The 12624-nt window shown below is 42.8% G+C and overlaps 1 protein-coding gene across 6 annotated transcripts in view; it reads right to left on the bottom strand.

Annotated features, from left to right (window-relative positions):
- The window catches only part of LOC306909437 (atlastin-2), a 12444-nt gene extending 454 nt beyond the window's left edge, over positions 1–11990 (bottom strand). Inside the window, exons 1-13 of one of the 6 annotated variants that reach the window (XM_079483138.1) lie at positions 11520–11990; positions 7393–7667; positions 6646–6780; positions 6228–6332; positions 6106–6156; positions 5969–6025; positions 5193–5285; positions 4972–5110; positions 4756–4883; positions 4613–4669; positions 1767–1838; positions 1261–1692; positions 1–711 (exon numbers count right to left, since the gene is read on the bottom strand). The exon at positions 1–711 is cut by the window's left edge and continues 454 nt beyond it. In XM_079483138.1, the coding sequence (XP_079339264.1) occupies positions 601–711; positions 1261–1692; positions 1767–1838; positions 4613–4669; positions 4756–4883; positions 4972–5110; positions 5193–5285; positions 5969–6025; positions 6106–6156; positions 6228–6332; positions 6646–6780; positions 7393–7667; positions 11520–11592 (1728 nt within the window). In that variant the 5' untranslated portion in view covers positions 11593–11990 and the 3' untranslated portion in view covers positions 1–600. Of the gene's footprint in view, positions 712–936; positions 1693–1766; positions 1839–4612; positions 4670–4755; positions 4884–4971; positions 5111–5192; positions 5286–5968; positions 6026–6105; positions 6157–6227; positions 6333–6645; positions 6784–7392; positions 7723–11519 lie in introns of those variants that run through there. The other 5 variants (XM_079483137.1, XM_079483140.1, XM_079483139.1 and 2 more) reach the window with 5 other exon arrangements.
- Between the last annotated feature and the right edge of the window lie 634 nt (positions 11991–12624).

The following is a 12624-nucleotide window of genomic DNA, read 5'->3' as shown; positions in this document are numbered from 1 at the left end:
TAAACATGTTACACTACATTGACATGGACAGCCCTGTTTCATAAACATCATTACGTAAATGCTGCTGTGAATCATGAACAAAGAACAAAAATCTAACAAACAATATTTCATTTTAATCAAATTGAAAAATAAATTAAAGAAATAACAAAAAATAACATTTTAAACATTCTGATGCTTGACAAAGTTGGAATGTTAACATGACATGAATGTGATGTGCGTGCATGTCCTCAACACAAAGCATTGTTTCAAATGAACATCTGTGGCCTACATGAAACATCTGTTCTTCCGGCTACAAAAAAGGATAGAAAATGTTTCATTATACACGTCTATCTGATACACATGCCTTATTAGTGAGGTGTTTAAAAATCCAGACTGTACAGGACACATCAGCTGTGTGGAGGGTATGATGAAGTTCAGCGTCTGATCTCCAGCTGTAATACTGTCACATGACTTCCGTTTCATGTATAAAAGTGTTGGTGACGTCTGCGTGCTCACCGACACACACTTTCATCAAGTCACCACCTCAGACAGATGAGATGAAGAGTCAGGAGAGAGCCAGCTCTGAGGTGACGGCAGTCCTAACACAGACCGTATTATGGGCTAGTTTCTCTTCTTGAGGTTGTTGTTTGATGAAAGTCTCTGTCTCTGGGATGGCATCAGGGCGCCCAGCGTCACTTTACTCCTGGCAACTTCGAAAAGTTTGGAAAGCACCTGAAAAGAGGAGCGAGGGTCACTATCTCTCACAGACGTGAATGATGCACAGTACGGCCAATAGAGGGCAGAGTTGACATCTCACCTTTCTGGGTGTCCTCTGTTTGAGCATGAAGTGAGAAAAGATGGAGACATTACAGAGAGACAGAAAGACCTGCACAGGGTCTCATCACTTACAATATAAAATCATCATTTCACTTTGAATGCATGATGTCACTGGGATCTGATTGAACACTGTGGGCCCTATTTTAACCATCTAAGCACATGGTGCAGGTGCACTTAGGGCGTGTCCCGCGCCAAGCACATGGTCTATAAGGGTTGTCCCAATTGAGCGTGTCAGAAATGTAAACGCTTTACTATGTGATTAAACGTGTTTTGTGTTGTACAGACCTTCATATAATCACAACATTCTAGGCACAAAAACAAAAGGATCCTGAACACCAGGATGAAAGAAAACAGAAGATGAGAAAGGAATGAATGAGACCGAGAGGAGAAGTGCAGATCGGAGGTGGAGAGAAACAGAGAAATGAGCGTTGTTGAGATACACACCTGCTCCCACAGAGTTTCTGCCACACGGTCGATGAAGCTGCCCACCTCTCTGAACTCGCCCGAGTATTTGACGTAAGCCCAAGTGCAGAGCGACACCAGCACCACGCCCATCATCAGATTACACAATGCCGCCACAGAGTTTATACCCACGAAGCCCGTCACCAGAGAGATGAAGTACATGGCGAACATCAGGGCGAAGAGCGTGGCGGGTGTGCGCGCTGCAAAGAAAATGTTCTTTCCGTCGTTGTGTTTGATGAAACTGGCGTACACCTCGTCGAGCTCCTGCTCCAGCTGCTCCTGATAGCGGCGACAGAAGTCTTCACCGCCCATCTTCTTGATGGCACGGAACTGACGGACGCTGCTCTGCTTCAGCTCGCCGTGACTGCGCTCCAGGTCAGCGGGGGCGATGTAGGGTTTGTCTCCTCCGCACACCTGCACAAAAGAGATAAACACGTGATAACGGGCCCGGCGGACAGAGCAGAGATTTGAGTCGGAAGATGCTTCACCTGCTCCATGCTCCTGATGTAAGTGTCTTTAGCTCCAGCTACAGCTGCCAGATTATTGGCTTCAGCCGTCGCCTGACAAACATAAAAACAAACATCCTGATGAGTTGGTACAGTAGGTACTCAACCAGAATGATCCTTCGGCCCTTGCCGTCTCCTTAATGTGTAGACAGAACAGATCTTCACACAGTTGACCCGTCAAGCTCATTGAATCACTAAGCAGATCAGCAAGAGTTAAGAGGTTTAGGCGTAAAAGACAAACGCTGTCTACAAGAACTTAAATCTACAGGCACTAATAATTATATTTAATACATCATTTCATTTAACAAGGGTTTACATTTTAAATTTGCTCTGTGCATTCAATCAATGCTTTATTCGGTTCTAATCATTTTCAATATATAAGGAGTGTTTTCATTAAATGCTGGGATGCATACAGAGCTTTAATCTTTCTATTTGCTCTGTGTTTTGAGCAAATTGAGAAATAAAGCAAATGAGATCAGAGTGCCTGTGCAAAACTCTACGCGTGTTTGCTCATGTGCATTGCGATGCGCGTCAAGGCAAAACCCAACTCTAACATGATTTATCTCTATTTCCTTTAAAAGTGAATGTACTCTATAATATCATTGGATTATCAGTTTATATCCCCATATGGAATAAACACCGCTGCAAACACAGCTGCGTTTCTCCATTATTAACCCAGAATTAAAGGTCCAGTGTGTAATTTTTGTGATGATCTAATAATAGAATGTCTTCAGGGGTGTATAAAGAGTTTACAATGTGAAGCGGCATGTTTTTATTACCTTAGAATGAGCAGTTTCTATCTACATACTACATAATTTAGTCTAAATTATTATCTGTTCATAGCCACCTGTACATTAATGTTCATAGTATACAGCCATCTGTATATATTGTTCAAAGTACATACCTACTGTAAAGTATTTTCATAATCCATGCCCACTGTATTATATTCTCACTATTGTATTCTGTATTTATTCTAACTGTATATTCTGCACTTCTGGTTAGACCTAAACTACATTTCCTTACACTGTACTTGTATATGTGTCATGACAATAAAGTTAACACCGCGGGTCCCTTACATGTAATTAGTCATGTGCTGTCAGCTGTGTGTGTTTGGAAAGGAGCCTTGACCTTTAAATGATAAGAATACATGTATACTTTCATGTATAAATATTGGTAGGATCCATTTACATACATTGGGGATATGTTGTCATAAATCACGGCTTTTTCATAATGTCAGGCTTTTTAAAGCTCTTTTAAATGTGTATTTACCTTAGTAATAAAGTGATTTTACATTTTTGTCTTGTGCAGTTTACTTTCTCCTGTCCGCGTTCATTAATAATTATAAGACTAGTGATGTTTTTGTCACATTCGCCCTCACGTATTGGCTGAAAGATTGTTAGGTTTTATCATTCATTCCTTATCATTGATCGCTCATGGTTATTTAACTTCATTGCATTTGCGCTGTGGTGGAAAGGAGATTATCTTTAAATAAAGATACATTGATTATAGACGTTTACCCTCGATTAGGGACGTATTAAACTGTGGAACGTTTTTACACCAATCAAACCGCACAACCGTTTGCTCGTATAAGGACAGAAAAGACAGTGCATGGTTATTTTTTATTATAATACTGTGTTCTTATAACAGTGGCTTTAGATTGGTGCACAAAATTATCATTATATGAACCTCTGTGATCGTAACATGTTTGTTCTAATTTTATGATTATTTTACTCCTTCTCTGCCTTTAATGCTTTTTTTGTTAGATTATAAACGTGAATAACTCTTGTTTGACATGTTTAATCTGCCTCCTGTCTTGTAACAATGAATTTATCACATTGAATTTAGTGCCAATTAATCATATCGCAATTGCGATCAGGCCATGCGATTACATGACAGCAAAATGTTGCGATTATATTCAAACTCGTGGATGTGACAAGACATCCATCCTAAGAGATATTTGCCCATTTTCTATGAGAGTCGTCTTGTGTGGCGGTGGCGCGTGTGCTTGGTCACATGACTTGCGGGGCGCAGTGTGGAGCCGGAAGAAATGGATGACCGACACTGAACTAGTGTCCAGAACAAATGCTTCCTCTGTTATTTGGTGATATTTTATGATATCAGACACTGAGCCCAGAGAGGTACTGTGCAGAATTTGCTAAACTAAAGTTGTAAATAAAGTACTAAATAATATAATGTTTTAGAAAGAGGATTCAACCAGTTGGTTGAGTAACAACAAAGATTATCGAGGTTTAGGAACATCTCTATAGTGAACCACACATTTATATCCAGAGTTCAAGTATATTTTACAATCTGCTCAAATGTCTGTTTGTTGGGATTATTTTCCTAAAAATGTGTACATTCCTATTTATGTTCTATTTGTTTATTTTAGCTGTACTGTTGAGAATATATATTTTAAGTTAATAAGTTAATTTCATTCAGTAATGCAAAGATGTTAATGTTATTTAATTTGAACTTTGTGTATTTCTAGTACTTGTTGCTAGTTTGAACTGTATATCTCTTTTGCATTTTCAGTTATCTGTGTGTGGATTTTCCTTGATAGCAACCAAGTTGACTCATTATACCCCGTTTAGCGTAATCGCACATGGCAATTTTTACCTCAATAATTGCAATGTGACATTTTCCTCAAACCGTGCGGCCCTAATTGAATTTCAAGGTTTCACAGTACATGTGGTCAAGGTCCTGAAGGTGCAAACTCCCCCTTTGTGCCTCCTGGTGGACATTTTGCAAACTGGTTTCACACATGACAGACACACTTTCATCAGATGCAAGGAATATTCTTAACATGTTGAGTGTCAGCACATTCACACCTGCAGCATTGATTTGGGGTGCGGCAACTCTTCGCCCTGATAGATCTTCATGTAAGCCTGATAGAGAGAACACACGTCTGATCATTGTCGTCCACAGGTATGAATGATGAATCTGTGTGTGTCGTGCACAGACAGCATCTTACTTTAAAATACTGAAGGAGATCTCGACACGTGACTTTAGAACCTCCGATCTCTTTCTCCACCAGATTCTCTGGAGACAACAGCAGTGGAACCAAATTCACCAGCTCACGCTTGAAATCATCATCGATATCTACACACCGGAGAAATGTCAGAGAAAAATAGAATAACTGTCAAAATAAAACTGACAACCCACTATGTATTGATGGGGTGTGTCTTACCTCGTAACCGCCCATCAAAGTGTGGGTTGGTGGCGACTCTGAGGCCGGGGTGAGGCAGCAGAAAGCAGCTGATGTTGGAGAAACAGGAATGAATGTGTTTCCTGACGTTCTGCAGCTCTTCGTGTTGATTCGGTTTCACCTGAGATTCAGGATTCACACCATCAACGCATGTGTGTTTGAGTGACACACGCAACAAGAACCACATGTGTGACGTGACCCACCTGCAGTCTCTTCTCCAGGAACTGATTTCCTCCACTCAGACCGTAAGCATGTTCATAAGGGTAACTCCAGTCTCGTATGAGAAACATCAGCGACTGCACACACACGCGTGTTAAACAGAAACACACAGATATGATTGTGTGTTCTTACAATGTTGCCAAAGAGTTTGACATCCAAAAACAAAAGACACATACAGTAAGTATAAACATAATTCTTTTTTCAGAAGTGAAATTAAAATAAGGTCCTAAATGAAGGATAAAATAAAGTATATGTACATAAACTGACTAAAATATATATATATATATATATATACACACATACACTATATATATTTGAAGCAGGAACGTGAGAATGGAATAAAAGTAAAACAGTATTTCTGTGCATTGATTATAAGAGATTAGAGTCCCCGGGAACCGGAAGTTGCGATCGTTTTTTACTTCCGTATTCTGACGCATTTCCAAGTGAAATGCAATGTGACTCGTGACTCGTGACTTGATTGGATGAGTTAAAACAGCCGTTGCATTTTGAAATGGAGCTGGCAGCAGACTGACACTTGAAGGGGAGGAGTTAACAGATGCTCCGCCCAAACCGTCTAACATGCGTCATTTAAGATGCAAATTAACTGGAGGAAGGAAGTGCATTTTCAGATTACAATTTAAGATTTTGAGGGCACATGAATTTAAAAAAAGTGAATGACCCACATTGATAAACTATTTACAATAAACGCCATTTTTTATTTCACTGGGACTTTAAGGCAATAGTTTGTTTCTGAGGGTACCTGGAATGGTTTCAGGTAAATCTCCTCCATGGCGAGTCTGCCGTACTCTGTGAAGAGCTTCAACAGAAAACAGAGCAATAAATCACTGATATTCTGTGATGTCACACAGTCACGTCAGTGCTGAATCCTCCTCTCACCTGAAGATGCTGCAGGTCGTCTTCTTGAACGTTCTGGGACAGATTATAAACCTGTGAAGGAATATAGACAGGATGTTTTGCACATGTTCTGTCATGTGATGAAGATAAGATGTGTGTTGTACCTGTACAGAGCTGGTCATAGTGCTGAGAGCAAACAGTGTAGCACAGTCTTTAATGGTGGACTGACTGTCAAACGCTCCCTGTGTGTCCAATAGCAGCACAGCCACCTGCACACACAGACAGATGAAGCACATCTGATCTTACACAACAAACCGATGAGCACTACAGGGATATCATTCTCATCATCACATCAATATGAGCGCTGCTTTATGTCTTTCTAACAAGGAATTATGATTTGCAGGAATTAATCTCAACATCAATAGATTTAACACAACAGCACAAGATAAACACACAGTAAAAACACAGCAGGACATGTTTTCAAAGTGGCCAAAACAAAGGTGTAACTAATTATGTTTTTTTCAGAACGGTTCTTGTGTTTCATTCTTACAGAAAGCCATCATGTGTTCAGCTCATTCTCACCTTACTGCCATCAGGTTTCTCCACCACAAACACTTCACTCCAGGCCTGAATGCCGGTGGTCTCTCGCTCACAGCCGCCGCGCCAGGTGAAGCCCATCAGAGGCTCATCATTGCCCCCCAACCACAAGTCTGAGCTCTGCTGACATAAAACCCTATAGAATGAGTTCTCACGTCACACAGATTCTGTGAAAAACAGTTTAGCATGTTGGATAACATGGAACATTAACACTGAATAAAACAGTCTAACAGTTCATCCAGTCAAAATACAACTCCTTTAGTATCCCTCGTGTGTTTGTAAATCTGTATATTGTACATATACTCTTCTTTTGTGGTCTGCTGAAGAAAGAAGCTCACGCAGGTTTGATGAAAGAATTCTCATTTTGATGGAAACTAATACTTTAACGACACAACACTGACTGTATGTACAGCACAGGTGTTCCAGTGTAAAACCACTGCAGGTCCACACCAAACGCCCCATGACAAAACCACACAATACTCTCAACATCAAAAAACTAAAAGAGAGTTAAGCCCAAAGCTGCTCCAGAGACTCACAACTCCACCGCTCTTGTGATCACATGTTTGTAATGTTTCATTACCGCTGCTGTCTCAGAGCCTCACACCGTCAGTACACAAGAAGAAGAAAGCCCTATCCTCATGTGCTTTCTAATGAGAGGTCGCAGTGAGCCTGAGGAAGATCATGTGTACATTTGTGTGCTGCAAACGAAAGCTTTTGGTGTTCTGTTCTGACCTGGTTGCACATGTATCTAAGCATGAAGTCCAGCAGGAAGGATTTGCCCTTACGGAAGGCGCCGGCCACAGACACCACCACCACATTGAGATCTCGCACGTGCTCCAGCATGAGGATCCTCTCCAGAACATCTTCAGCCAGTGAAAACTCGTGATTGTCCTCATGCGCGATAACGATCTGGACCGGACCGGACACCTTCACCTCCTCCAGCAGAGGTTCATCATCTAGCTCATCTGAGTCCATCTCACGTCGAACATCCTCCACCCCAGACACGCCTGCAAACACACACACACACACACAACAACAGTCAGATCCCTGATACTCACAGACCTGCAATAGAGAGGAACACCACAACACAATGTCAAGAGTATTTCAGACACGAGAGGGAACAGATGGCCTCACACTCGTGTGTCAAACATGATCAGCTCAAGACACATGAATCCAAACACAACACTTTCTGTCTGAATATTCTTAGACCTCATGTAAAGAGACAATCGCCTGGTTTTACAGTCAAGGCCTAGGAATAGTCCCGGACTAAAATGAAAGTGTGAAATCACTTGACCTGATGTATCTTTAAATGTGTAATTGTCTCAAGATGCACATCAGTAATGTTTTTATCAGAGGCTTTTTAATAAAGCGATTCGTTATCCTAATTTAACGAAGACATAGTCCTGGCTTAAAGGAGTCGGCTAAAACTAATATTAGGGTTTGATTTACATTTAGTCATTTAGCAGACGCTTTTATCCAAAGCTACTTACAGATGAGGAAACATTGGAAGCAATTATAACAACATAGGCAACAAAATACATAAGTGCATCAAACTAGTCCATTAAAGCCTAGCACAGTATACAAAGCTCAGAATAGTGAGGTTAGTAAGGGTGTTTTTTAAACACACGCACACACGAGAAACACACACGCACGAGAAACACACACACACACGAGAAACACACACACACACGAGAAACACACACACACACGAGAAACACACACACACACGAGAAACACACACACACACGAGAAACACACACACACACGAGAAACACACACACACACGAGAAACACACACACACACGAGAAACACACACACACACACGAGAAACACACACACACACACGAGAAACACACACACACACACGAGACACACACACACACACACGAGACACACACACACACACGAGAAACACACACACACGAGAAACACACACACACACGAGACACACACACACACACACGAGACACACACACACACGAGACACACACACACACACACACACGAGACACACGCACACACGAGAAACACACACACACACGAGACACACACACACACACACACACGAGACACACACACACACGAGACACACACACACACGAGACACACACACACACACACACACACACGAGACACACGCACACACGAGACACACACACACACGACACACACACACACACACGAGACACACACACACACACGAGACACACACACACACGAGAAACACACACACACGAGAAACACACACGCACGAGAAACACACACACACACGAGAAACACACACACACACGAGAAACACACACACACACGAGAAACTTTACACTCCAGGAAAGGTTTCTACACACAGACTGGAGTCTGTTTGCTTCTCAGGCCACCAGTGGCTCTCACACGGACATCAACAGCTACACCTCTTCTGTATTGGACTACATAAATTCCACCATTAATAGTTTCACAACCCAGAAGCAGATCACCATGTACCCTTATCAGAAGCCATGGATGAACAAGGAAGTGCACCTCATGTTGAAAGCACGTAACACTGCCTTCCGATCGGAAGATGCACAGGCCTATAGTACTTCTAGGGCAAATCTGAAGAGGGGCATCAAAAAGGTCAAGCACTGCTACAAGCTGAAGCTAGAGGAGCATTTTTCCAATTCTGACCCTCGACGCATGTGGCAGGGCATCCAGGCCATCAGTGATTATAAACCCAACCATTCCACCCCCATAGCCACAGATGCCGTCTTCCTGAACGAGCTTAATGACTTTTATGCTCGCTTTGAGAGCGACAACAAGGAAACAGCTACCAAGCTCACACCCTCTGCTGACCACCCAATCATCACACTTAACTCCACTGATGTTCACACTGCACTAAGTCGGATCAACGCGCGCAAGGCTGCTGGCCCAGATGGCATCACTGGTCGTGTACTTCGGGCATGTTCAGAGCAGCTCGCTGGGGTCTTCACGGACATCTTCACGGCCAACCCAAAGATTCACCACAACCTTACCATTCAACTAGGCTCATCAACGATTACACCGTCCAGCACAGCCAGAAACCTGGGGGTGGTAATCGATGATCGGCTTACCCTCACAAGTCATGTTGCCAGCACCACCCGGTCCTGTAGATTCATCCTCTACAACATTAGGAAAATAAGACCTTTCCTATCGGAGCACTCTACGCAAGTCCTAGTCCAGGCTCTTGTCCTGTCCAAACTGGATTATTGCAATGCGCTTCTGGCTGGACACAATCAAACCTCTCCAGATGATCCAGAATGCGGCGGCAAGAGTGGTCTTCAATGAACCGAAGAGAGCGCACATGTAACTCCGCTCTTCATCAGGTTACACTGGCTTCCTGTCGCCGCCCCCTTAAAGTTCAAAGCTTTGCTCCTGGCCTACAAGACCAACACCGGATCTGCACCATCGTATCTCCACTCGCTAATGCAGATCTATGTTCCTGCCAGATCACTGCGGTCTGCAAAGGAACAACGACTAGTGGTACCATCCCAAAAAGGAAGAAAGTCACTCTCCCGTACCTTCTCTGGATCTGTTCCACATTGGTGGAATGATCTACCAGCTGCTACAAGATCAGCAGACTCTGTTGCCATCTTTAAAAAACGCATCTCTTCCGTCAACATGTCGTTGATTGATTTATCCTAATTCTCTTCCCTTTCTATCTTAAAAAAACACCCTTACTAACCTCACTATTCTTAGCTTTGTATACTGTGCTAGGCTTTAATGGACTAGTTTGATGCACTTATGTATTTTGTTGCCTATGTTGTTATAATTGCTTCCAATGTTTCCTCATCTGTAAGTCGCTTTGGATAAAAGCGTCTGCTAAATGACTAAATGTAAATGTAAATCTTCAACCTGTCCCTCGCCCGAGCAGTGGTTCCAGCATGTTTTAAATCCACCTCCATTCCAAAAAATTCAAACCCGATGTCCCTGAACGACTATCGCCCGGTAGCACTCACACCAATTGTCATGAAGTGCTTTGAGCGGCTGGTCCTGTCACACCTAAAGGACTCTCTACCACCCACACTGGACCCATAACAATTAGCCTATGGCAACAATAGGAGCACAGATGATGCAGTGTCTATGGCTGCACTCCGTGCTCACACATCTGGACAATAAGGACACTTATGCACGTATACTGTTCGTAGACTTCAGCTCTGCTTTCAATACCGTCATCCCTTCCAAACTAATCATCAAACTTGGAAACCTAGGCATCAACAACCCTACCTGCAACTGGATTATGGACAGAAATAAACACTATTCTATATATCATCACCATTCCATCTATAACAGTTGTTCAATCTTATCATGTATGTATTACTGTAAAGCTTTTCATTTCATTAACGTTTCATTTAAGATTTGAAGAAATGTTTATTTTATTTGTAAAAGGAAACGAAAGATCCACGTGAATACTTGACCAATCATATACAAGCTTGTAAATAAAGATCTGAAGGAGACCGACAGCATCCATGATGAGTCTTATTTACATAAACAATAAAAGTGACATTCAATCCAGTCAGCAGCGTTTCACACAAATAAACAACTTTAAGGATTTAATGATGATTTCTCTTCACCTGTCAGTCACCTGACAGGATTTACGGTCTGCTTTAATGGACTTGATTCTGATATATATACCGCCACGACACAGAATAAGACATAAACTCATTCAATGCGGGTGATATTTATTAATGGATTTATTATTTATGATTTTATTCTTTATTTTACTGCACCGCAGGAGCCGGCCTGCCTGCACGCGCCTCCCGCCAAACGACTATCACGCGCCGCCGCCGCGGCCGGGCGTAAAACGCGCACAAACGCGCTGTGTCGCGCTCCGCGTCGATGTGTCTCTTACCTTCGGTGTATTCGGTACCGGCGCGGTTCTGTCCGGTGCGGCTTCGATGCTTTAACCTGCTCGTCTCCGCCATCTTGACCCCCGTTCAAAATAATCCACGCGCGTGACGTCACTAGCGCCGCTACTCTCGCCCGCTCGCTCCTTTATCACGAACGCGCACTTCCCGCAGCAACGCGCGCTCGTGAGTGTTTGACGCCATCATCACTGCACACGTCAGAGTGTGTAGTTAGACCAATGATGTCATCAGACGATCTGTGTCTATAGAATGTCCTCGTATAGATTCAGATAAACATGTGACGTCATGTTCAGGTGCGTGTGCGCGTGTGTGTGTGTGTGTGTGTGTGTGTTAATGTGTGTGTGTGTGTGTGTGTGTGTGTGTGTGTGTCAGTATGTGTGTGTGCATGCGTGTGTGTGTGTGTGTGTGTCAGTATGTATGTGTGTGTGCGTGTGAGTGTGTGTCAGAATATGTGTGTGTGCATGCGTGTGTGCATGCGTGTGTGTGTGTGTGTGTGTGTGTGTGTGTGTGTGTGTTTGTGTGTGAGTCAGTATGTGTGTGTGTGTGTCAGTATGTGTGTGTGTGAATATCATCATCACTGACTATTATTACATTCAATATTTTCCAGAAACATTTAGATACAAATACAAGACTGACAAGACAAGTCCTGAATTGAAGGATCTACACACACTGAATGTGCTTAAAGGGCTTTTGCCATCATTAGTGAGACACACTCACGCACGCACGCACGCACACACACACACACACGATCAAAACCAGGAGTTTTTCTCTGCAAAGTTACACAAAAAGACTTTTTGTCACGGAGTGTCACCTTTGAACTGTGATGCTGAAGTGAGCAGAACACATGACTAATCCCTGTGTAACATGACTGATACTGATGATGTTCCCTGAATGCATCTCTGTGAAAGCACTTTGAATAAAAGCGTCTGTAAAGCGCACGTGACTGCTGTAAATGTGAATATGAGGAAAGAAGGGACCTGCTGACAGCTTCTGTTCATCCAGATGGACCTGCGGTGACCGCCGACAGTCTAGAACATTCTCTCTCCCAAACCCACACCAAACGCCAACCTGACCATAACTCACCCCTTA

The sequence above is a fragment of the Barbatula barbatula genome (genome assembly GCF_947034865.1).
Source record: "Barbatula barbatula genome assembly, chromosome: 20".
Taxonomy (NCBI): Eukaryota; Metazoa; Chordata; class Actinopteri; order Cypriniformes; family Nemacheilidae; genus Barbatula; species Barbatula barbatula.
This window is presented reverse-complemented; position numbering and strand designations above follow the sequence as displayed.